The sequence below is a fragment of the Phaenicophaeus curvirostris genome, chromosome 10 (genome assembly GCF_032191515.1).
Source record: "Phaenicophaeus curvirostris isolate KB17595 chromosome 10, BPBGC_Pcur_1.0, whole genome shotgun sequence".
Taxonomy (NCBI): Eukaryota; Metazoa; Chordata; class Aves; order Cuculiformes; family Cuculidae; genus Phaenicophaeus; species Phaenicophaeus curvirostris.
Window position 1 is genome coordinate 4427604 of NC_091401.1, and position 23573 is coordinate 4451176.

General features: G+C 53.1%; 2 protein-coding genes and 2 non-coding genes across 5 annotated transcripts; 3 read left to right on the plus strand and 1 right to left on the minus strand.

The window, feature by feature from the left end:
- Positions 1–5416: 5416 nt before the first annotated feature.
- Positions 5417–13051, plus strand: NCL (nucleolin). Of its 2 annotated transcripts, none has more exons than XM_069864548.1 (15): positions 5417–5547; positions 6124–6231; positions 6795–7089; positions 7408–7566; positions 8017–8193; positions 8419–8502; positions 8779–8914; positions 9284–9420; positions 9861–9987; positions 10203–10336; positions 10707–10836; positions 10941–11092; positions 11591–11717; positions 12166–12386; positions 12573–13051. In XM_069864548.1, the coding sequence occupies exons 1-15, from the start codon at positions 5530–5532 to the stop codon at positions 12653–12655; spliced, it is 2088 nt and encodes a 695-aa protein (XP_069720649.1). In that variant the 5' UTR covers positions 5417–5529; the 3' UTR covers positions 12656–13051. The 2 variants fall into 2 exon arrangements, with proteins under 2 accessions (XP_069720649.1, XP_069720648.1); XM_069864547.1 differs by having other exon boundaries at positions 7408–7560; positions 8008–8193.
- LOC138724979 (small nucleolar RNA SNORD82) lies at positions 8613–8682 on the plus strand. Its single transcript, XR_011338161.1, has one exon. It is a non-coding gene; the product is annotated as a small nucleolar RNA SNORD82 (small nucleolar RNA).
- LOC138724980 (small nucleolar RNA SNORD20) lies at positions 11237–11313 on the plus strand. Its single transcript, XR_011338162.1, has one exon. It is a non-coding gene; the product is annotated as a small nucleolar RNA SNORD20 (small nucleolar RNA).
- A 3247-nt stretch (positions 13052–16298) lies between the features above and the next one.
- B3GNT7 (UDP-GlcNAc:betaGal beta-1,3-N-acetylglucosaminyltransferase 7) lies at positions 16299–22452 on the minus strand. Its single transcript, XM_069865119.1, has 2 exons — positions 22383–22452; positions 16299–18467 (listed from the first exon to the last, which is right to left on the minus strand). Exons 1-2 carry the CDS (start codon positions 22391–22393, stop codon positions 17258–17260), a joined length of 1221 nt encoding a protein of 406 aa, XP_069721220.1. The 5' UTR covers positions 22394–22452; the 3' UTR covers positions 16299–17257.
- Positions 22453–23573: the final 1121 nt, after the last annotated feature.

The following is a 23573-nucleotide window of genomic DNA, read 5'->3' on the forward strand; positions in this document are numbered from 1 at the left end:
CTTCCCCATGGGTTATAAAGGCATTTGCATGTATGGCTGCAAAACACCTCCCTGTTCCCATCTCACTGACTTTTTCCATCCTGATGCTCCCAAGCTCCTCTCTCACCACCCGACTTGTTCCACATCTTCCTAGCCTGTTTTCTTTATCTTACGCCTAATTCAAGTCCTCTTTGTTTCAGTCCCACTTCTCTTCCTTGCACCATTTTTTCCAAGGCTTAACTTGTTCCTTCTGCTGAGCAGAGCCAGACGGGAATCCCACCTGTCCTGGAGGCTCTGGGTGGCTGCCTGGGCTTTCTGGGGGCATGCAGGCAGGTGCCAAGGTCCAGCTGCCAGCTCCAGGTAAGGGCTGTCAGGGAGAGGAACGGGGCTGCCAGAAGAGACATGGTTTGAGTTGGAAGGGACCATCAAGGTCATCTAGTCCAACCCTCTGCAATGAGAAGGGATATCTTCAACTAGACCAGATTGCTCAGAGCCCCATCCAACCTGACCTGAAGTGTTTCCAGAGATGGGGTATCTACCACCTCTCTGGGCAGCCTGTTCCACTGTTTCACCACCCTCAGCATAAAAAAATTCTTCCTAATATCTAGTCTAAACTTCTCCTCCTTTGGTTTAAAACCACTACCCCTTGTTCTACAGGCCCTGCTAAAAAGTTTTTCCCCATCTTTCTTACAAGCCTCCTTTAAGTACCAAGAGGCTGCAATGAGGTCTCCTTGGAGTCTTCTCTTCTCCAAGCTGAACAACTTCAGCTGTCTCAGCCCCTCTTCACACAGAAGGTGTTCCAGGAGTTTGATCATTTTTGTGGCCATCCTCTGGACCCGCTACAACAGGTCCATATCTTTCCTGTGCTGAAGGCTCCAGCGCTGGACACAGTATTCCAGGCGTGGTCTCACCAGAGTAGAGTTGAGGAGCATCCCCACAGCCCACTCTGTCCCACACTCTCTATTTCAAGGCACAGAACATGAGCTGGTGTGCGTGCAGCCACTTGAATTAAATGCCATTTGTCACAGCAAGCCCTGTGTCACAGCAAGCCTTCATCCTCAAGGGCTCTTCTCTTGGCACACCCAGGTAGGTAATAAAGAAAAGACTTAATTAGGGTACCACACAGGCCTGTCTCATTTGATGCCCTGCATTAATCAGGACCTGGGGAAGAGTTTTCTCCACCTGTCAGGTATCTGAAGTGAACTGTGTGGTTGGAAAGACAGAGGACAAGTGCTGTGTGTCTGGCCCTGCTGGGTCACCATCCATCAGCTGCTGGGGTGGCTCTGGCTGGCACCAGGTGAACGGCAGGGGTGAGGTGGGCACCACGGTTAGTGGAGGGGGCTTTGCAGGTGGGAGGTGGGGATGCTCAAGAAGTTTTAAACAGCACCTAGACCGTCACCTTTGCCAGGCCACCACTCGGACCATGAAGCAGGTGAGCTGTGATACCAGGAAAGCAAGGCTGGGCTAGGGAACATGGGGCCACATTTGATGGCTTTTCTAGCTAATCTCCCCCCCTGCTCCCTGAACACCCATGGGGGGTTTGGTTGGAGGTCCCCGATGGTTTTCTGGCAGCAGATGCCAGCATAAGCCACAGGTAAAACCTTCCCTTTCCCAACAGTTCTTGGCTGTTGCTTATATCTGCTGGGTTTCAGATACAAGGCTCATCTCAGTCTCTCTTGTGTCCCAAGATCTCCCAGGTGAGATGTGGCAGGAGGTCCTGCTCAGCTGCCCCCGGAGCTGGTTTGGAGACCCACTTGGGATGGGCATTGCTGCTTTTTGTCACCATCTAGTGGAAACACATCCCCACGACCAGGCACGGGCTGAGCAGGAGGTTTAGGGACATGCACTCCCCTCACCTATGGTCCCTATGGGGGTGTCCCCCCACCCCAGGCTGGGCACCTATGTTCGCTGGCTTTTGGAGACCCTCATTTGCCTTGCAGTCCTGGCAGCAGCAGCCGGGCAAGGTGTCCCCAGCATTGCCAGGCTGGGCAGAAGAGTAGGGGACGAGTCTCTGCTGTGCCAGAAACAGTGAATCCTTGCCAAATCCCTCCTGGGGTCTCCATTAAACCAGCTAAATTCCCTTTAGCTGTGGAATTAGATCAATGCTCCCAAGCTGCAGGCATGCTACAACAAGATACAGCCATAAAAGCTCCAAAAATCCACTTACTTCACAGAGCTGTTAAACCTGCTCTTTTGGTAAAATTACTCCTCTCCGATGGTGCTCTGCAAGCTTCCCTTGACCCTGAAATTTCTGGTAGTGCCTGCAGAGGAGCTGGGCTGGGCTGGGCTGTGCTGCTGGGACAGCCTTGCAACGTGATGTCTTCCCAGAAAAAGGCTGGCTTTGCTGCTGCTCTGGCATCTCCTGCCCAGTGCCGGTGCTGCCCAGAGGTCCTGACCACAAGCGAAATAGAGGGAACAACCCAGGCTAGTTGCCAGCATCCCGTCTCAGAGACGCCAGTGCCAAGGACAACCCGGCAGCACCGGAGCAAGCTGCTGGAGAAGAGATGGAGCACAGGCCGTACCAAGATAGCTCCTGCCAGAGCTGGGAGCTGAGGCTGGCCAGCTGCGAGCCCAACCCTTTGCTGATCCCACCACTGACACTGTGTTACTAGACACATGCAGTGTCCCAGCTACCAAAGCTAAAGCAACAGCTGCCCCTTTCTGCTGGCAAACCAGCTCTCCCGCAGCACAGAAAGGAACCAAGGCCAGCCCCAGCACCGCCATCAGAGCTGTACACACTGCTAATACGGGATTTTGTCACACCGCATGCAGACACACTAAGGAGGGAGGAACAATTAGCTCTTGCTTCAGATAAATTCCTGCCAGGCCTCTACCTCCACCACCTCGCATCATAGAATCATAGAATAACCAGGTTGGAAGAGACCCACCAGATCATCGAGTCCAACCATTCCCATCAATCACTAACCCATGTCCCTCAGCACCTCGTCCACCCGTGCCTTAAACCCCTCCAGGGAAGGTGACTCAACCCCCTCCCTGCGCAGCCTCTGCCAGGGACCAATGACCCTTTCTGTGAAAAATTTTTTCCTAAGGTCCAGCCTGAACCTCCCCTGGAGGAGCTTGAGGCCATTCCCTCTCGTCCTGTCCCCTGTCACTTGGGAGAAGAGGCCAGCACCCTCCTCTCTACAACCTCCTGAGCATCCCCACAGGCTACCCCAAGTCTGTGTTGCTGCTTCCCCTGGGAACTCAGGCACTCCTGCAGAATGCAATGGAACCCGAGCCAGGCGTTGCTGTTCCACATGTGGAGTCCAGCTGACCTGCACAAGGGGGTCCCAGGTGGGTTTCCCATCTCCCTGCAGGCATGACAAGGGCTGAGACATGGGCAGTGTCCCCCTCTGTCCCAGCACTCTCCCTCCCCATACTGGCTGATGGTGGCAATCTTTCCACAGGCTGCCTTATCTCCTGGAGAGGCTGATCCCATCACCTCTCTGGGCCAGCGCCTGCTGCCATGGCTCTGCCTGCCTGGAAGCTGCCTCCCTTCGCACAGCTGAAGAGGCACTAGGACAGCCTAGTAGCTGGGTCTCTTGCCTCACCCATACAGTGTCCCCTGCATTCAGGTGGCAGCAAACAACCTGGGGACGTCTCCTCAAGGACATCAAGGCCCTGCACTCATTTGGAGTCTGTACATTTTAATTAAGGGCTCCCTAGGATCTCATGTTCCCCAAGTTAGGGACTTGTCTTATGCACATCATGGAAAGACAAACTGTTAAGGTCTCTTGTGCTTAAGTCAGGAGCCCCCAGGAGATGGCTGGATGCCCAGCTTGAAGTGGGAATCATAGAATCACTAGGTTGGAAAGGACCCACTGCATCATCTAGTCCAACCACTCCCATCAATCGCTAAACCATGTCCCTCAGCACCTTGTCCACTTGTCCCTTAAACCCCTCCAGGGAAGGTGACTCAACCCCCTCCCTGGGCAGCCTCTGCCAGTGCCCAATGACCCTTTCCATTAAATATTTTTTCCTAATGTCCAGCCTGAACCTCCCCTGATGGAGCTTGAGGCCATTCCCTCTCGTCCTGTCCCCTGCCACTTGGGAGAAGAGCCCAGCTCCCTCCTCTCCACAACCTCCTTTCAGTTAATTGTAGAGAAGGCCCGTACAGCAGCAGGGAAGCCCAGCAGGAGCCATTCAGGTCATTGGGGAACATCGGCTCTACCAGCAGCCTGGCAAGTCAAACAGGGGTGCTGTATGCTCCCCTGGGGTCACTCCTACCGCAGCTTTATAGCCACTGGGGCAAAACCCCACAGGGAGAAAGCCAGCATCTTCTTTCAGTGAATGAAATAAAAAGCTTTCATCAAGCATGCAGCCTTATTTTTTCCCCAGTGTTGTGCCTTTTTGCTCCCTGGCTCCTGAGCCACCAAAGGGCAGCAGCTGCATCCCCCTACACCCCCTAAGCTCCTGGGGTGCCTCAGGCTGCCCAGGGGGGCTCAGTGCCTGCCGGGAGCAGCAGAGGGGGGTGGCAGAGGCAGCGCTGGGGACCCTCCAGCCCCATCCTTCACCGAGGCCAAAGGAAGAGGTGAAAGTGTCCTGCGCTCAGGCCGAGTTCCACCCCCAGAGCCACCGCATGGCCAGCCTGGAAAGCCAGCGCTGCGCACAGAATCACCTGGTTGGAAAAGACCCACTGGATCATCGAGTCCAACCATTCCCATCAATCACTAACCCATGTCCCTCAGCACCTCATCCACCCGTCCCTTAAACCCCTCCAGGGAAGGTGAATCAACCCCCTCCCTGGGCAGCCTCTGCCAGTGCCCAATGACCCTTTCTGTGAAATATTTTTCCCTGATGTCCAGCCTGAACCTCCCCTGGCAGAGCTTGAGGCCATTCCCTCTCGTCCTGTCCCCTGTCACTTGGGAGAAGAGCCCAGCTCCCTCCTCTCCACAACCTCCTTTCAGGGAGTTATAGAGAGCAATGAGGTCTCCCCTCAGCCTCCTCTTCTCCAGGCTAAACACCCCCAGCTCTCCCAGCCTGGCACCCCAGCCCCGGGACACCCAGGACCCCCCACCCGGGCCCCTCCAGGACACCCGGAACCCTCCGCCCCGGCCGCGGCCCCCCCCCGGTCCTCTCTCCGGCCGCACCACGTGTCCCGCCGCTCGCCACGTGCTCTGCCGCGGCCCGGGCCCCGCCCCCACCCCACCCCCACCAGCCCCGCCGCCCTCCCATTGGCTGCGGCCGATCGCCCCCGGGCGGGCGCCCCCTTTCGGCCGTAAGGCGCTCTGCCATCGGCCGCTGTCCCCGCGGCGGCGATTGGCGGGAGGGCCCGGGGGGCGGCGGCTGCGATTGGCCGGGCCGCGCGGCGCGGGCGGCGATTGGCCGGGGCGGGGGCGCGGGGGGCGGGGCGAAGCGCAGGGCAAGGCAGCGGAAGGGGCGCGCGCTCGCTCTTTCGTGTCGCTCCCGGGCCGGGTCGCCAGCGTCCTCCGCCGCCGCCGCCGCCGCTCCCGACCCGCCGCCCGGGCCCCGCTCCGCTCCTCCCCTCCCCGCCCGCCCGCCGCTCTCCGGAGGCAGCCCGGCCGCCGCCCCTGCGCCGCCGCCGCCATCATGGTGAAGATCGCCAAGGTGAGGGCGCCGGGCGGGGCCGCGCTGGAGCGCCGGGCGGGAAGCGAGAGGGTCGGCGCCATGGCGGGGCGGGCGGGGAGGGGGCGATGGCGGGAGGAGGAAGGTGGGGGGTGGGGGGAGAGGAGAGGAGAGAGCCAGGCCGCTCTCCCGCCGCCTCCTCAGGCCTCGCCGCGCTTCGCAGGCCTCGCCGTGAAGATGGCGGCGAGGGGAGGGGCCGCGGGCTGGGTGGGAGCGGGTGCGGGCCCGGGGCCGCGGGGGTCGGGAGGAGATGGAGGGGGGAATCCAGGGTGGGGATGGGGGTGCGGGGGGGGGGGGGGCTCGGCCTGTGAGGGAGAGAGGGGGAGCGGGGGCGCGCGCGCGGCCCGCGCGGAGGGGGCGTGGCCTCGGCGGCCGCGTGGTGCGGCGGGAGGGGGGGAAGCACGTGCGAGCGGCGATCGGACAGACAGACAGACAGACACGGAGGGGACACCAGCCACCCCTCCCTCCCTCCCTCCCTCCCAGCCGAGCCGCCACGCGGTCGAGCCGACGGGGACCGGAGCCTCAGGGCGTGCGCTCTCTCTCTCTCTTCTCTTCCAGACTCCCAAGAACCAGGTCAAACAGAAAAAAATGGCGCCTCCCCCCAAAAAGGTGGAGGAGAGCGAGGAAGAGGAGTCCTCGGAGCTGGAGGAGAGCAGCGGAGAGGAGGTGAGTGGGGCCAGGCGTGGGGGGGTGCGTAGTGAGTGGTGGGATGGGCAATAAGCAGTTAGTACCTGTCAGGGAACTGCTTAAAGAAAAACAGGAATTCCAAGGAGGAAAGCGGTGTGAGCAAAAGAACTAGCTTAATGGCTAAGACTGTGCTGCTAGGTTTTGGAAGGACTGCTGGGATCTTAAAGCTGTTTCTAGTGCTGGCAAGCAGGTGGGTGATTCATTGCTTCAGTACAGCACCAGCAATAAGGGATTTATTGCACACAACTAATATGCTTTGCTAAAAACTTTTAGCTGCTGGATGATACCCCAGAGATGGCTAGTCTTGCTTAAGGACCAGGGAATTTAGGGCTACTTTGGTGTTTCCTAAGTAGTCTGTGAAAATCATGAAAAAGCTGGGTTTAAGCTTTATTGATTTAACCAATAAGCAGTTAAGGTCGTTCAGCAGAAACTATGTCTGTCAGAAGGGTACCCTTCAGACTGCAATTGCTATTTATTTTGTCCTGACGTTAAAGTAATAGTTTAAACGGCAAGCATGAGTCTTAGACCAGTGTGTGTTTCAGATGGTCCCTCAGAAGAAACCACAAAAAGCAGCTGTTACGCCAGCCAAGAAGGCTGCTACCCCTGCAAAGAAAGCACCTACTCCTGCAAAAAAGGCAGTTACCCCCGCCAAGAAGGCTGTGGCTACTCCAGCTAAAAAGGCTGTTCCATCACCTAAAAAGGCTCCTGTCCTAACCAAAGGAGCGAAAAATGGAAAGAATGCCAAGAAGCAAGAGAGTGAGGAGGAGGATGAAGATGACGAGGAAGATGATGATGAGGAGGAGGACGACGATGACGACGAAGAGGAAGAAGATTCTGGTAAGTTACTTTTGAAATATGTCTTCATCCTTGTGTAAATTCATTAAAGTTGGTCCAGTCAAGTAACTGAAATGAAGTACCTTTGTAATTTAGAGTTTAGTATGGTGTAGTACTTGCAGGAGGGGGTTCCATTGCTTAAAAGGTGGTGAGGAAGGAAAAGTGGGGAATCAGTGAAGTTTGGAGGGAAGCTTGGGCTGCAGCTGCATTCTAGTTACCTGATGGTTCTTTCCTGAACTTTGATGACATCTTTGCTGGCACTTTACTAGTGATATTTGAAGGTTATGGTGTGGGTAAAAACCTGCTGTACTGTTGGTGCAGATGAGGAAGAGGAACCAGCAGTGCCTGTGAAGCCTGCAGCCAAAAAGCCTGCAGCAGTACCAGCCAAAAAACCTGCAGTTGTGCCAGCAAAGCAAGAATCTGAGGATGAAGAGGAGGATGATGATGAGGAGGACGAAGATGATGATGATGATGGTATGTGTGATTTAGGAAAGCTTTGTTTAAATCTTTAAAAGCAATTCAAAGGTGTTAAACTAATAAACACTTACTGAGAGTTGGAGCGGGGGGTTAACTTAATGGATTCTTTGGAGTGATGCAGAATGTGTGCATGTCTCCGTTCAGTGCCCAGCTGATCTTAGTTGGCTACTAGTGTCCATCCAGTGTGGCTGAATGGGTGTTCATTTTTCTGTTGCTGGTTAAGCTTGTTCTTGGGGAATATGTATTGGGTGTTTGGTTTGGGGTTTTTTGCGCAGAGACAGTTTCTGTAAATGCTGCAAATACACAGAGCTTCTTTCCTGAGGGCATACAAACTTAAGGAGGCATGAAAAACACTGTTTTACTTCACAAGATCTTTTCTGAGTTTCAAAAAAGGCTTAAGGTGTTCATTAACGTGTCTGAACTCTTATCCCCAACCTGTTTCAGAGTCTGAAGATGAAGCCATGGACACAACACCTGTTCAAGTGAAGAAAGCTACTCCAGCAAAGGCTGCTCCAGTGAAAGCCAAGGCAGAATCTGAAGATGAGGAAGATGAGGAGGACGAGGATGATGAAGATGATGATGAAGAGGAGGAGGATGAAGAGGATGCCGAAGAGGAAAGTGAGGATGAAAGTGAGTTTAAATGTTTTTGAGACTATAACTCTGTAATAACAGGAAAGATGCCTGAGCAGAAGTTTTGTCCTATCATCCTTGTCTTTTGGGCTGAGGAACAGTTGCTGTAGTGACAAGAGAAGGTCTTGTGTGTGACTGGTATAAGGGTTAGTGTTCCTGTGTTGATCCAGTACAGGAAAAGTTGTTTTTTATTTTTATTTCAGTGTCGTTTGTTCTCTATTACAGAACCTGTCAAGGAAGCACCTGGAAAGAGGAAGAAAGAAATGGCCAATAAAAGTGCACCGGAGGCCAAGAAAAAAAAAACAGACGGTAGGTGGTGTGTGATCATCGAATGGTGCTGGTTTGGTAGCCTGTTATTAGGCTGTTGGGTGAGGCACATAACTGTGAAGGGACAGGATGCTGAGTGGTTGTTTTTTCCCAGCACAAATGATGATAATAAGGGACTTAATACTGAAGTATGATGTCACTTTTGAGCAGAAACTGATGTGCTAAAGTTGCCTGGAGTCTGGCTTTGAGTTCTTCTAACTTTAAAGTTAGTTAAAACTATAAAAAAATCCCCAACCTGGATTATCTTTCTGTTTAAAGGACCCGCTTCAGCTTTCTCCCTGTTCCTGGGAAATTTGACTCCCACGAAGGAGTATGAAGAACTGAAGGCTGGCATCAAAGAATTCTTTGGGAAGAAGAATATTGAAGTTTTAGATGTCAGAATCGGTGCTTCCAAGTGAGTTAATAGCTAGAATTTTTGCTGCCTATTTCTTTGAAGTTGGCAGTGGCTTGTTTTGAGAGGTATAATTGCTGATACTGCTTTGCTTCAAGATGCTGGGGTAGTTGCTCAATAGTGTGTGGAAGTTGGAAGAGGCACAGTACTGATAAAGGGTGTAATACTGCTTCCTGGCTTGCTGCTTTTTCAGACAGCATCTCCCTGAAGGGAGAGCTGCCAATTCAGTGCAGAGTTTTTGGTTATTTGTGCAAGTTAACTTATTTTATTAACCCTCTGACTTGATCAGTGGGGGCCCTCTGTGGTTTTGGGTTTCTGCTTGTGTTCTACTAGAGATAGATCAGGTTAGATTTTAAGGTTATTCTTTTTCAGGCGATTCGGCTACGCAGACTTTTCATCTGCTGAAGACCTGGATAAAGCACTCCAACTGAATGGGAAGAAATTAATGGGTTTGGAAATCAAACTGGAAAAAGCAAAGAGCAAGGAAACGATGAAAGAAAATAAGAAAGGTACAGCCCATCACTTTGACTACCTGTGTGCATCAAAGAAGAGTTGTCATAATTAGGCCTTAAGGGTATCCTTGCAGTATTACTGATGGCCACAGTCCTGCTCTTTTAGGCAGATCTTCCTGGTTTGCCCTCTTACCGTAAACAGCTCATCAAATGCTGACATAGGGATAGGCAAATTTAGAATTGTGTATCTGGAAATAAGTGCATATTGAGGTGTCTGAGGAGAAATGAGACTCTTTCTGAAGCTTTAGGACCTGTTTTCTGGATTTGATGCCCTCAAGGGAAGTACAGTGACATAAAACTGTTAAAACACGTGAAAATACAAATGCTTATTGTTGTTTTCTGCTGGATCAACTCACTCTGGTTCTTGCTGACCTGGCAGTGTAGATGAGAAGGGATTTTTAGTTGGTAACATGAAAGTATCTTTTCTCTTTTTGCAGAAAGAGATGCTAGAACACTCTTTGTGAAGAATCTGCCCTACCGCTTAACTGAAGATGAAATAAGAGAGGTGTTTGAAAATGCACTAGAAATCCGGATAGTAATGAACAAGGAGGGGAACAGCAAAGGGTATGTAGCTGAGAGAACTGTTGGGTGTTGCTGGTCCTCAAACTCTGCATATTTTGATAAGCTGGTATCCTTAAGCTACCTTAAGGGACCTGCTGTGTTGGGCGTACTGAAAATGCTGAATTTGAAACATTTTCCTTCCACATCCTTTCCATCCTACTGATAACTTAGTCCTTTCTGGAAGGAGGCATTTGCTTATGTCCTTTTCTGTGCTGTAGGATGGCCTATATTGAATTTAAAACAGAAGCTGAGGCAAATAAAGCTCTGGAGGAAAAGAAAGGCACAGAGATTGATGGTCGTACCATGGTCATTGACTTCACTGGTGAGAAGAGCAATCAAGAACATCAAAAAGGTATGTTTTCCAGACCAATGAAGTGAATGCAAATGACATTCAGGATTTAAATCCACTGATTTCAAAAGTCTGCTAGAGAGAGAGAGCAGGCTGAAGCACTGCAGGGAGGCTGTAAGATATCAGGAAGGGACCTTGTGTCTAATTTGTGGTCTGTCCCCCATGCATTTTGTGTCCCTGCTCCATGTTTTGGACTAGGGAAGATAACTAGTTTAGGTGACCAAAACAGTGTTGCACTTAGCCTTGTGCCTTACCTTGAGGTGAGGAGGGAACAACTGTGCTTTCACCCAAGAGAGGATCTTGTGCCTTGAGGGTGAGAGTGCTCTCCTCTCCTCTCCAAACTTGCACTTACAGCACTGAGTTTTCTCCACAGGAGGTGGAGAGTCAAAGACCCTAATTGTCAACAACCTCTCATACGCTGCTTCAGAAGAAACTCTGCAAGAACTGTTTAAGAAAGCTTCTTCCATCAAGGTGCCACAGACCAACCAGGGCAGGCCTAAGGGGTATGTAGTCACTTTCTCCTGACTCCTGAGTTGGCATTGCGAATATCTTGCTTCTGCAGATCCCTTGTGCTGCCAGGCTCACCACGGCTTCCCTTTCCATACAGGTATGCGTTTGTAGAATTTCCCACAGCTGAGGATGCCAAAGAGGCATTGAATTCCTGTAACAACACAGAGATTGAAGGCAGAGCAATCAGACTGGAATTCAGTTCACCATCATGGCAGAAAGGGAACATGAATGCAAGAGGAGGATTTAATCGTAAGTGTTCCATGTTTGATTGCTTGATCTTATAATGACTGTGGCAGGGCTGCACTATTCATGCAAACATAGAGCTGCTTTCAAAAAAAAAACTAAAAGGAACATGCCCATGGAGTGAAAGACTTGTATCATAAGTGAGTGTGCTGGATATGATGACTGATTATCTGAAATGCTGATGAAACCGTTGCCGAAGTCCTCTAGATAGTCAAGTGCTGATCCAGCAGTGGGTGTCCTCTGTCAACATGTAAGCATCCATTCAGAAAGAAAAAAAAAAAAAAAACAAAAACATTGACAATATCGGATTGGCTGATGAAGATGCTTCAATGTGGGGTTCTAACTGCAGTCCTGAAAACGTTCTCAAGGAGAGAACTTCACCACAAACCTTTTGGCCCTGTGAGCTGTTTTAGAATCCAGTAACTCAAGCTGGATGTGATGTTAAGAAACAGATGATTTCCTTGCTCAGACAGAATAATCACTGAATGAATTCTCTTTCCATAGAACAAAGCAAAACGTTGTTTGTCAGAGGCCTTTCTGAGGACACCACGGAGGAGACATTAAGAGAATCATTTGAAGGCTCTATAAGTGCTAGAATAGTCACAGACAGAGACACTGGATCATCTAAAGGGTATGTTAAACATCATAGGGGGTTATCTTAGTTGCTGCAGAGAGCCTCGCTAACCGCTTTGTGCAGCATAAGGTATTTCTCGAGCCCACTTGGGTGATTCTTTGAAGCTAGTAAACTCTCTGGACCCAGAGAACAAGCTTACAGCCCTGGGTCGGTTTGTGGCAGGCAGCACACGCTCACTTCTCAATGAGCTCCATCCTGCCAGCAAATCCGTGGCAGCCTATGGATTCGCACGAGAAGAATATTAACTGCTCAGTACTGGCAAACTCACCATGGGGCTACCCTATCGATTGTCATTAGCCAGTGCCGATCTACAAGTAATGCAGTCCTGATCCCTGTGTGGTTGTGGAAGTGCGAGGGTTGGTTTCCTAAGGGATTGCTCGTGAATTACCCGTAGGTGGTGCTACAGCTCACTGAGTTTCACTGTGTCTGTTAACCCGCTTCCTAGGTTTGGGTTTGTGGACTTCAGCTCCCCAGAAGATGCCAAAGCAGCTAAAGAAGCCATGGAGGATGGAGAGATAGATGGAAACAAAGTGATCCTTGATTTTGCCAAGCCAAAGGGTGACTTTCAACGTGGTGGTGGATTTGGTGGTCGTGGCGGCAGAGGAGGTGGCCGAGGAGGAAGAGGTGGATTTGGTGGCAGAGGTGGTGGCAGAGGTGGATTTGGAGGTAAGAGGAAGCAAGTGCTGCTTTCTTAAGGGGGGTGCTCCGAGGTTAAACTAGACCCATTCTTGGGATTATGATGTGCTGCCACAGCGTGCTTGATGGGAATCGGGATGGGTTTGGAAGGGAAGTGGGTGGTGCCTTTGCAGGGACACCTGTGACTTTTGCTTCTTGTAATAATTCTCTCTCTAGGGAGAGGAGGAGGTGGCTTCCGAGGAGGCAGAGGAGGAGGTGGAGATCACAAGCCACAAGGGAAGAAGATCAAGTTTGAATAAACTTCCCCTTTTCTTTCTCCTGCTCTCTGAGACTATCTGAAAGGACTCCGGGGGTTTTTATTCTCCTTTTATCTTGGCGGAGCCTTCGGAGGACATTCCAAGATGCAAAGCAGTACTGTGAGCCACTTGGAAGATAACAATTTTCATTTCAAGGAAGAGAGAGCAAGCCATTTTGACTGCTTGCCCATTCAAACGAACTTTTTAAAAAACGAGCGATAGATGTGGGAGTTCCCCCCTTGTCTGTGAGTTGTCTTGAATTTATAATGTTTTACCCATGTACAAAAATATTTTTTTTCCTATAAACTTCTGTAGCATTTTTTGCTGTAAAAATGCAGAATGTTTTATCAGTTGTGCTTCAGCACCCTGTCTTGGACAGATTAAAGGACCTAAACTGGTTCATGTTACTTCTCTGCTGCTGCATGGAGCAGGGCTGTGAGAAACGGTGTCTCAAGGAATGGTTGGACTCAGTGCTCCGGTGGGTCTTTTCCAACCTGGTGATTCTATGATTCAAAACTTCCGTCTCTTTAAGTCATTGAGGTGGGGGGCAGCAGTCATTGTCCTGCTTCTGCTTGAGCCCTGTTGGCCTGTGCTTTGCGTGCTTGCAGCCAGGACCAGGGGAGAGGAACGTGGTGGCTGTGCTGGCCACAACCATCTCTTATTAGTGACATTGCATGCTAGCCAAATTTTTTTAATGAAGTGAGTGTATCTGATCTATGCCAGGGCCCTACACCTCCATCACACTGTATAGGCATTTCCTTTTGAGTTGTCCCCAAGTGTGAAGCAAATAGATGGAAAAGGGGCTGGGAGGAGTTGCTGCCTGCTGCTTTGACACCACCTGCCTGTGGCTGGTTCGGGGTTTGGCAGGGGTGAGAGCTTCTACCATGGTGGAAGCCCCTCTCGGAAGCAGCTGGCCTTGTTTTCCAGCCGGCTGCTTGGCTGGTGTCCTGCAGTGGCAGCTGGGAGGCGACTGCAGCTCTTGAGTGACTGCAGTGTGTGGGTGCAGAAAGCACAGGGACAGCTGCTGTTCTTGTTTAACGGGGCCAGTATTGGTGGCAAGGGCTGTGTAACTGTCCCTAGTGCTCTATGAGCCTCGAGTGGCAACTGCCTGTGTCCCTGCTGACCTTAAGGAGCTCGGGCTGTGATTGTGGCTCCACAAGCAGTGGGACCAGCAGGTCCTGGGGGTGGTTCTGACCCTCCGCTCTGGTGAGACGCTCAGCTGGAGCGCTGGAGTCTCGACATAGGAACGACACCAACCTGTAGAGTCCAGAGGAGGCCATGAAGATTATCTGAGGGCTGGAGCACCTGCAAGGGACAGGCTCAGAGAGGTGGGGAGACCTTAAAGCAGCCTTCTACCTCCAGGGAAGCTGCAGAGGGGCTTCTTGGCAGGGACTGTGGCTGCTCTTGCAGGAAACGTGAGGAGGAGCGAGTTGTGTGTCTCCCCATCCCTGAGCCTTGGGGCATCATCAGCCATTTTGCAGCCGGCCCCGGGCCCCGCTGGCAAATGGTCGGAGGCTGCAGCGCGGGGCCGAGCCGCCAGGGGGCAGCCTCCCCCTCCCCTCCAGCCCCCTTCGTGGAGCCCTGCAGGGGGAAAGGGCGAGGGTAGCCGCAGGTGCATCTGCTCAGCCTTTTGTCCTCACCTGGTGCCAGAGGAAGCCCAGCCTGGTCCCCTTCACTGACCTCTCTGCTCCCCATCACCGTGTTGAGCAGCCAAGCCCCGCACCGGCCCCCAAAACGAGCCCCCAGTGCCCAAAGAGAGGTGAGAACACACAGGCTCATCCATGGCTTTCTTCCTCTTCACCCCAGCCAGCTTCAGCTTTGTCCCTGCAGCTGTGGCTCGCTCTGCTCTGCTGCCCCGGGGCGTGTGTATCCACAGACGTGTCATGATGCTTTGGTTGTTGGGGGATAAAGGTCCTGCTGTGGATAGGGCGATGGGGCCAGCGAGCTCCTTCGGGGTGTTGGACAAACCAGGTGAGTTCCCAAACCTGCCCAAGTGGCTCTTCGCAGAGGTCAGGATGAGGAGCTCCCTGCTGCAGGGGGCCAGGACAAGCTGGAGTCTAGCTGGGTTTGAAATGCAGCTGAACGAACGCATGGAGGAGAGAGATTATCCACTGACCCTGGATAAACACCACGCCAGGCTCCCTAAGGAGGCACAGCCCTCAGCTGCCTGCTCCAGGCAAGAGGATTTGCCCCTCTAGCCCATTACCAAGTTTCCTTCCCAACTAGCTGGGCTGTCTTAGCCAGCAGAAACCCACTAGCAGTGACACAAGGTGAGGGCTTGTTTATTTTTGCCTTCTCCTTCTCCTTTTAACTTTTATTGAGAAACTGGAATATTCACCAAATCTACGAGGTTTCTCTGTACAGGTCGTGCCAGGTGAAGAGCAACACCGAGAGATTTCTGCGCGCAGCCCGGGCTCGCCGCATGCGTTGCCAGGGAGAGCGAGAGCTGCCCCTGCCTGGAGGATAAATACACAGCCTGACATACTGTATGAGACAGAAATTACAGAGGTGTCAATTTGGAAACTTTCTGAACTCGCTCTTGTTGGAAGGAGGGGATGGGATGGGAAAAGGAAGGAGAGTTGTGTCCTGCCAAAGCCCGGGAGCAGCCAAAACACCCTCAGGGCTCTGCCCTGCGCTGCCAGCCCTTGTCCCAGAGACTCGGTGCCACTGGGCGCATCCAAAATCAAATTTCACAGAATTGCCCCCAGCCTCAGTACCAACAGCTGAGCCCAGGGCGGCAACGGGCTCTTTCTTTTCCTCCTCTTCAAATTTGCAGCTTGTCTGAGCAGACAAGGGGCATTTGCCGAGAAGTGGTGGGGCTTGGCTGGAGGATGCCTTTTTTTGGCTGGTTTAATCCCTTTTTTTGTTTATTTTCTAACCTGGGGAACATACAGAGTTGGAGTAAATGAAACGGGCCCATTTCCAAAAAACATCAAGAAAAGGAAAGAAAAAAAAAAAAAGGCACTGCACAGGGGAACCTTTGAGGTAGTCAAAATTTTTTCCTTTCAATGTCTGGCACCAGAGAGGGAGAGAGAGAGAGTGAGCGCGCATGTGCCTGCGTTTCGTGGTGCGTGGCCAGGGCCAGGGATGTGGCATGGGGACATCTGGGGATGCCAGCCCTGCTCCCAGAGACACCTGCGTGTGCAGCCCCGGTGCCTGGGAGCTGCCACGCCAGTGTCTGTGCTCGCACGTGGCTTGGCAGATGCCTGTGGCTTTGCTCCTGCCTGCGGTCGATGGCTGGAGAGCAGCTGTGGCCCCATGTCTCTCTGTGTCCGGGGGTTTCCTATCACAGCAGCTGGCTCGAAGCTCCCCTTGACAGCCCCAGTGGCCCTTTCAGCCCCCAAAAAGGGGTCGTATCTCATGACTCCACTCCCTGTTGTGCTCCTGGGCTTCATCCTGTAGAATAAACTCTGCAACAACCTGAGAAGATGTGATACACCAGCTCTCCTTCACCTTGTCCCCTGGGACCTTGCTCCACGGATGCTCTTCAGCCTGCCCTGGAGCGTGGCGCTCATCGCAAAACTCGCACAGGAGACCTCTGGGCTTTGTTGTCCCCCTCCAACACAACCCCCCCATGGCAAAGAAAGGGTCTCCCTACAGCAAGCCACCTGCACCCGCACTGAGGTCCTAGATGTCTAGATGTCTAGGACCTAGATGGTCCTAGAACCCCTGGGCCACTCCAGCTGGGGGGTGACCAAGTTTCTCCGTTGCTTCCTTGGCCGTGGGCAAGGGCAGCCTGCCTCATGCCTTTCCTGCCAGGAGGAACAAATCCCTGAGGAATTTTGGCTGGGTGCATTCCTCCGAACGCACGCATGCACGGCGAGATTAGGAGAGGGGCTGAGCAGCCAAGCGCAGCCCGAGCTGGTGCTGGGAGCTACCGTCACCTGGGACTGTCTGGGGGGGACAAAGACCCCAATCCCCCGACCTGAAACCCAGCAGCACGTGGGGGTCTGGGGCTGGCGAGGTCTGGCCTCGGAGAAGAGCCCCTTTCCCTAGCTGCAGAGCGGGGACACAGAGAGGACATGGGCAGTGGCTGAACCCAGTGCGTCCAGGTTCGGTGTCATTCAAACCTTGCATGGAAGAGAAATTTGAGATAACATATAAAATCCCCTTGATTTTTCAGTCATGGGGGCTCACACACTTGTAAACTGCTCCTCTCTTGGAGTGGTTTCCCTGGATAGACCCTGAAAATCTCCAAAAGAAATGCCTGTGCCACATCCCTCCTTGCCTCCCCCCACCCTGCCGTTCATCGTGATCCAGTTGAGGTGGAAACTAGAGAAGAGCACAAACCTCTCTGCCCCACTTCTTGCTCGCGCTCTCTCTCCATTTTGTGCTAATTTGTTGGCTGTTGGTTTTGGTTTGTTTTTTTTTTTTCTTTTTCTTTTTCAGCAACCCCCAACCCAGCTGGAGATAAGTCAACAACATTACAGTACGGGAACAAACACTATAGCAAACCCTGCCCACGAGCGCTGGGTCTCTGCCTTCGTCGCCCCAGAGGGAGATGCCCCCAAAGGAGTCGTGTGCCAGCAGCAGAGACTCACCCCATCCCGGAGCAGGGACCAGTTGTCCCAGCCCCTCCAGTCCCAGCTCTCCAGAGAGACTGAGCTAAAGGACGTTGAGTTTTCGCGAGCATGTCAAGTTGCTATGGACCAAGTCCCACATTTGGAGCAATTCTGGAGGCAGCAGTTTATGAACCACCAACATACTCCGGAAAAAACACGGCTCCTTGTTCATCTTGCTATTCTTGTTCTTCACGATGCCAAAAGTTTTGAAGCCCTCGTGCCCAACAGGTGATACTTTAAGGACTTCCAGGCACATCCCTAGGAAGACGTCATCGATCGGGTACAGCTCCAGCGTCTCCGAGGTCTTGTGCAGCCTTTTAGCCAGGGGCCCATCCATGATGAAGCCCCCACCCCCCGCATAGGGTGGGTAGTTGCTTTTGTTGTAGAGGGCACTGGGGATGTAGTACTTGTTCTCCTTCTTCCGGATCGGCCTCGCCTTGTAGAGGACATCTCCTACAAAGAGGTCCTCTCCCTCCTCTTTGTCCTCCAGAAACTCCAGAATGTTGCTGGGGCTCACAAAGACATCGTCGTCACCTTTGAAGATGAAGCGGACGTTATCACAGTAGATGTCCAGCCACTTCAGGAAATGGACCTCTTTGAGGGTGAGGTTGAAGAAGCTGTCCAGGAAATCCCACTGCAAGATGTCCCCATAGATGTGGTTCTCGTAAACCAGCAGTTTCTGGTAGTTGGCTCTCTCCTCCTCCTTGGAGGCCGTGCCCAGCAAGAACAGCGTCCTGATCCTCTTGCCGTTCACCTCCTTCTCCTGGCCCCAGGTCCTCCGGATAGCCTCGCGGCGGTCGTGCTGCGTGATGATAGACTTGACCACAATGAGCAGGTAGACGTCCCCGCTGCATTTCTCTGGGTGGTTAATCAGCATGGGGAAGTAGCGGCAGTGTCGATAGAGCAGGAACTGCTGGAAGTTGGGCTCCAGCCCTTTGAACCAGTCCACCTTGCTGAAGTTCTGGTTGGCTGAGCAGTTGGTAGTGGTGACGTCCCAGGATTTCACTTGCTTTGCCGTCATGCTCTCCTCCTCCTCCTCCTTCACAGGACCTTTCTCTTTGTTGCTCTTCCAGAAAGTGCTGGTGATGGAGAAGGCGTCGTTTCTCTTCTGCATTTTCAGGGGCTCCAGAGGGAGCAGCTCTTTGTGCTGCTGGTCCTGCGCAAAGTGGCTGGGGGCCATTCCCCGCTGCAGCACCATCACCGTGATCACCAGCAAGAAGGAGAGGCAAACAGTTTTGTAGATGGTCTTCTTCCTAAAGGGAAGAGACAGGGGGGGTTAAGGAGGTGAAACTGCAGGCTGCAAGAGGCTTGTCTACAAAACCACCTCTTGGAGAGCTTATGGGATGCTCCTATCCTATGACCTATCACTTCTTTATGGGCAACAGCATTGAGGAAGAGGTGTGGGACACCTCCATGCATGCTCTTCCCACTTGCGACAGGCACAAGGTCAGTGCAGTTGCAGTGTCATCTGGTAACCCTGTATTTGTGCAAAGAGCTGGAAAAGGTACATGGGAAAGAAGGAAAATGGGTCCAGAGAGAGAGAGAGATGAAGTCAGGATGAGAGCCCCAGCAAAGCAACTGTTTCAGAGGGGAGTCCCAAGGGAAACCCCTGTTTCAGCCTTTTGAAATCTGCAGTTTAGGAAAAAGCAGAAGGGAGTTATCATTTCCATGGAAGCGTTAGCTCCAAAACACAGATATAGTGCCCGTGGCCCTAGACTGGTGTCACAGGTTACATGATGGAATTACCAGAGCCAGGAAGACCACAGGAGTCAACAAGAAATGAGCATCACCATTTCATTTCAAAGTGATAGCTCAGGACAAAAAAAGTTGTTATTTGAGACAAACGTCAAGCTCGTGTGAAGAAATCATGTCCCTAACCCTGCATCTGCCTCAGGAACCAGTATTTCTGGGGGCACTGCTGGGCATTTTGGCCCTCTCCTGGGACTTGTCACTTTGCTTTGCGGTGATGAGGACAAGGGCAGTGGATGCAGGATGCTCTGCTGGGGATTGGAACCCCTGCAGATCTCAAGTCTGGCAGCAGAATTTCCTGGCCTGTAGCAAACCAGGTATCTGCATGTCCAGGGTGTCGGGGGGACCAGAGGAACTGAGGGTTCCATTCTAGGGCCATCCCACCCCACTGCTGTGACCTGTGGCCAGGGGAAGATGCTGGCTCATGGGACAAACCCTGGAGCTGGCCAGGGACCCTTCCGTGGTCCTTGGGGCAGCGGGAAGGCTGCATCCAGAGATAACTGATGCCCCAAATACTCCCCCAACTTGTCTTTCCACACAGTTATCGGCAGGTTTCTCACCCTGCTGCCGCGGAGGAGAGGAACTGCCCGCTCTGCCCGTCTGCACCGTGTTGCCCCTGAGCACCCAGCTCCCCTCCACAGCTGGCACAGCTGTAATTTCCTCCTCCGGACTCGCTCCCGTTGCCTTGGGAGACGCTTGGCATGAGGGGCAGCAGCTGGGCTCCACGTGCCCACCCCTGTCCTGATGGTTTCCTGAGGGCAGCCCCATCTCCAGCCACAGAAAGCCGTGATGATCCCCATCACAGAAAACCCTCAGCCTCCTGCTCTCCATTAGAACCACAAAGATCCAAAATAATCTCTACCAGGCAGACGGCACCTTCGCTTTGGGATAATCCAGAGAAGGAGGAGCTTGGGGCTGAAATCTGAAATGTTTAACCCAAGTAATTTCCAAATAGCCAAAAAAAAAAAAGACAAAACAAAACAAGCCTTGAAACTCTCCTTGCCCCAGGAGATCAGAATGAGATCAGCACTGCTGGGAAGCTGCTGGAGTTTTGGGACACAGGCTGCACCACAGTATCTGCCTGGTGGGACAACCTGATGCCCCTCGAGCTCCCCAGGGCAGGGGACAGCGTTGCTCTTGGTGACTCCGGCTACCCTGAATCCAAATGGGAAACGGGGGAAACAGGAGTTATCAGGAGCTCCTGTCTCCAGCTTCATCCTCAAGCACAAAGAACTTTTCAGCCCGACGTTTATAACATGGGAAAACTCTCCGAAAACTGTGATCCCTAGCGTGGACTGTGAGAGCAAGGGTGGAAATAAGTAATTACAGGTAAATGGATAGATATTCCCCTCTGGTTTTATATGTGGTCACTCATCTGAGACTGATGAGGGAGCAGTTCTGATTAGATCTCACCATTCCCTTAACCCTCTCTGGCCCTGGTCACATAACTCTGAGTTTATCTTAGAAATCCTTGTCTGATACAACTTTCACTTCTGCACAGCCCAACTATGTTTAAAACCTCCTATCAATACCTGGCACTGCAGCAGAAATAACCCCAGTCAACCCTGTGTAACCCCATCCAGACACCTCTGTCTTGTCCCACATCCCATCCCATCCCATAGAATCATAGAATCATAGAATAACCAGGTTGGAAGAGACCCACTGGATCATCGAGTCCAACCATCCCATCCCATCCCATCTTCCCACCACCCCAAGGACAACCCATGATAAAATACCCAGCCCAAAGAATGGCCAGGGCTTTCCCAGCAGTCATGGCCATGGAATTACTGATCTAATTTTAAACAATTTGCATAGGTAGGGCTGTCACTAACTGGCACAGACGGGTCCCACCCTTGGCAAGCTCTGCCCATCAGAGGCAGGAGCTGCCTGGAGCCGCTCACCCCGTTACCCTCCTTGGGTCACTGCTTTTTATTTCAGCCCAGGCTGAAGACGCTGCCCTTGGTGCAAAAAAACTATTTGGGATTTTTCCTGCTGGTCCAGCTCTGCAGACCACAGAGGTGCCACTGGATCCAGCAGGAGCTGGGAGCCTGTGGCTGCTTCTGCCCCACAAAAATCCCCATCCCTGCACTAGCAGGGAGTGGGGGGACCCTGAGCCACAACTGCGGGAGATTCCCACACCAAACTAAGGATGGAGGGAGGTAGAAGGGTAATGATCATGTGCAGATCCGCTTTCAAGCCTGTATCCGCTCAGTGATGCCTTCGGCAGGGAAGTATTTTAGGGGGAAAAAAAATAAATGCCCCGCTCTCTGGAGACCCTAAGAACCGTGGTTCTGCAGGTGAGGCTGGGAGGGGTGTCTCAGCATCCTCCTCTGGGCTCAGCAGCTCCCCGCACCCACTCCCACTGGGCTCCTACTGGTGCTAACTGGGACCAGCTGCCCCGACCTCATCGAGAGAGCTTCCAAAGGGTCCCAACCCGCTCCTCGGCTTTCCTTTTCCCCACCAGGAAAAGCTGAAAAGCTTCCCTGAGAGGTTAAATATAACCACCACCCCCCCAAAATTAGAGGCGGGCGGGATGCCTTTGAGGTGGGTGATGCTGGGGGGGCCCCGAGAGTCACCCAGCCTCCTCTGAGCCGCATGAAAACCTCTTTGATCGGCCAGGGAAATCTATGAATTCGGATTTGTCTGGCCCCGCGGCCCCGGGATGGAGCGAGGGGAGTCCGGGAGCCCTTCCCGAGGGTCGGGGGGCAGCGCTGGGCTGGGGACACACAGGGGACACGGCGCCTCCCCACCCGCAGCCTCCAAGATGCCCTTTCCAGCCACCCCCTCCCGGGGACAGTGGAGAAGGAGAGGGGATGGAGAGGGGATGGAGAGGGGATGGAGAGGGGATGGAGAGGGGATGGAGAGGGGATGGAGAGGGGATGGAGAGGGGAAGGAGAGGGGAAGGAGAGGGGAAGGAGAGGGGAAGGAGAGGGGAAGGAGAGGGGATGGAGCTGGGGAAAGAGAGGGGTTGGAGAGGGGATGGAGAGGGGATGGAGAGGGGTTGGAGAGGGGTTGGAGAGGGGATGGAGAGGGGATGGAGAGGGGATGGAGAGGGGATGGAGAGGGGATGGAGAGGGGATGGAGCTGGGGAAAGAGAGGGGTTGGAGAGGGGATGGAGAGGGGTTGGAGAGGGGTTGGAGAGAGGTTGGAGAGGGGAAGGAGAGGGGATGGAGAGGGGATGGAGAGGGGATGGAGAGGGGAAGGAGAGGGGATGGAGAGGGGAAGGAGAGGGGATGGAGAGGGGTTGGAGAGGGGTTGGAGAGGGGTTGGAGAGGGGTTGGAGAGGGGATGGAGAGGGGATGGAGAGGGGTTGGAGAGGGGTTGGAGAGGGGATGGAGAGGGGATGGAGAGGGGAAGGAGAGGGGATGGAGAGGGGAAGGAGAGGGGATGGAGAGGAGCAGGAGAGGGTCCGCACTCACCACTGGAACATGCTGGGAGTGGGACGGGGCTGCCCGCGGTCCGGGCGCTTCTCTGCCCTCTGTCTCCTCCTCTTCTCTCTTTTTTTTTTTGTTTTTTTTTTTTTTGTTTCCCCTACTCTTTTGCGCTTTTCCCTCCCCTCGCTCTCCGAGGTGGAGCCAAGGGGGACGGCAGAGCAGGTAGGTTAACCCTTGCCCTGCCCCTCCGGCCCCCCTAGAGCTCCGGGGCAGGCGGGGAGAGAGGAAGGGAGGGGTTTGGGGGGGGCAGGGGTGGACAGCCCCCACCTTGCTTTGGGGACACCCCCCAGGATCAGAAGGGGGTCACAGGGGTAGGGGATCCCAGCGCTCGGCTAGGATTTGATCTCTGGAAAAGGAATGTGGTTTTTTTTTTTTCAGCCACCCCATCACTTCAGGATGAAAGGTGAGAGAGCTGGGGGCCAGCTTTGCTTCTGTGTTCAGGGGCACAGCACGGTTCGGGATCCCTGGAGCAGTGGAGATACATCTCTCCTGGGTCCCACAACCTTCCTGGGATCCACAGCTCTAAAAGTCAGGGACTGATGCTCTCTCTGCCCAGGATTCCTGCCTCGCCAGGCACCCACATTCTCTCCTGGGACCCACACATCTCCTGGGACCCACACATCTCCTGGGTCAAATTCCCACCAGCTCCACAGCAGGTCAGCTGTCCTTCCAAACTCTTCCTTCAGCCCTGGGTCAGAGCAGAGTTTCTCCCCCATCCCTGCTGCAGCCGCATTGGCACGGGACATCCCATTGCCCCCTGAGAAGCAGCTTGAAGATCTTTATTTCCTCATAAATTGTAGCGTTTCAATTGAGGGTCATTTTCAGCCAAGAAAATAACCCGTTATCATTCCTAATGCCTCCCTTTTTTTAATCCTCCCATCCCCACCAGCTGCTTTGACCAGCCATGAGGCCAGGCTGGGAAATGTGCAGGAAAACCTCTGGGATATTTTCTTTCCTGCCTAGCAGAGATATCCCAGTCCCTTTCCCAGCATCTCCTTTGCATTTTGTGTGAGTGCCGACAGGCAGAGCCTCCCACATTTCTCACAACTCCCCAGAGACATTGTGCTTTTCAAAGTTCTTCTCTTCTGAGGCTGGACAAGCGGGGAGACCCATGCAACTTCTGCTACTCAAACAGCATTTGGCCCTGCTCCAAGAAATCCCCAAGTCCAGCTCAGT

What these genes read in the sequence shown, in the direction of transcription:
- NCL (XM_069864547.1), top strand. An exon ending in AAGGAGGGGAACAGCAAAGG is followed by an intron (nt 9,988 to 10,202) that starts GTATGTAGCTGA and finishes TCTGTGCTGTAG; the next exon opens with GATGGCCTATATTGAATTTA. An exon ending in GACACTGGATCATCTAAAGG is followed by an intron (nt 11,718 to 12,165) that starts GTATGTTAAACA and finishes CCCGCTTCCTAG; the next exon opens with GTTTGGGTTTGTGGACTTCA.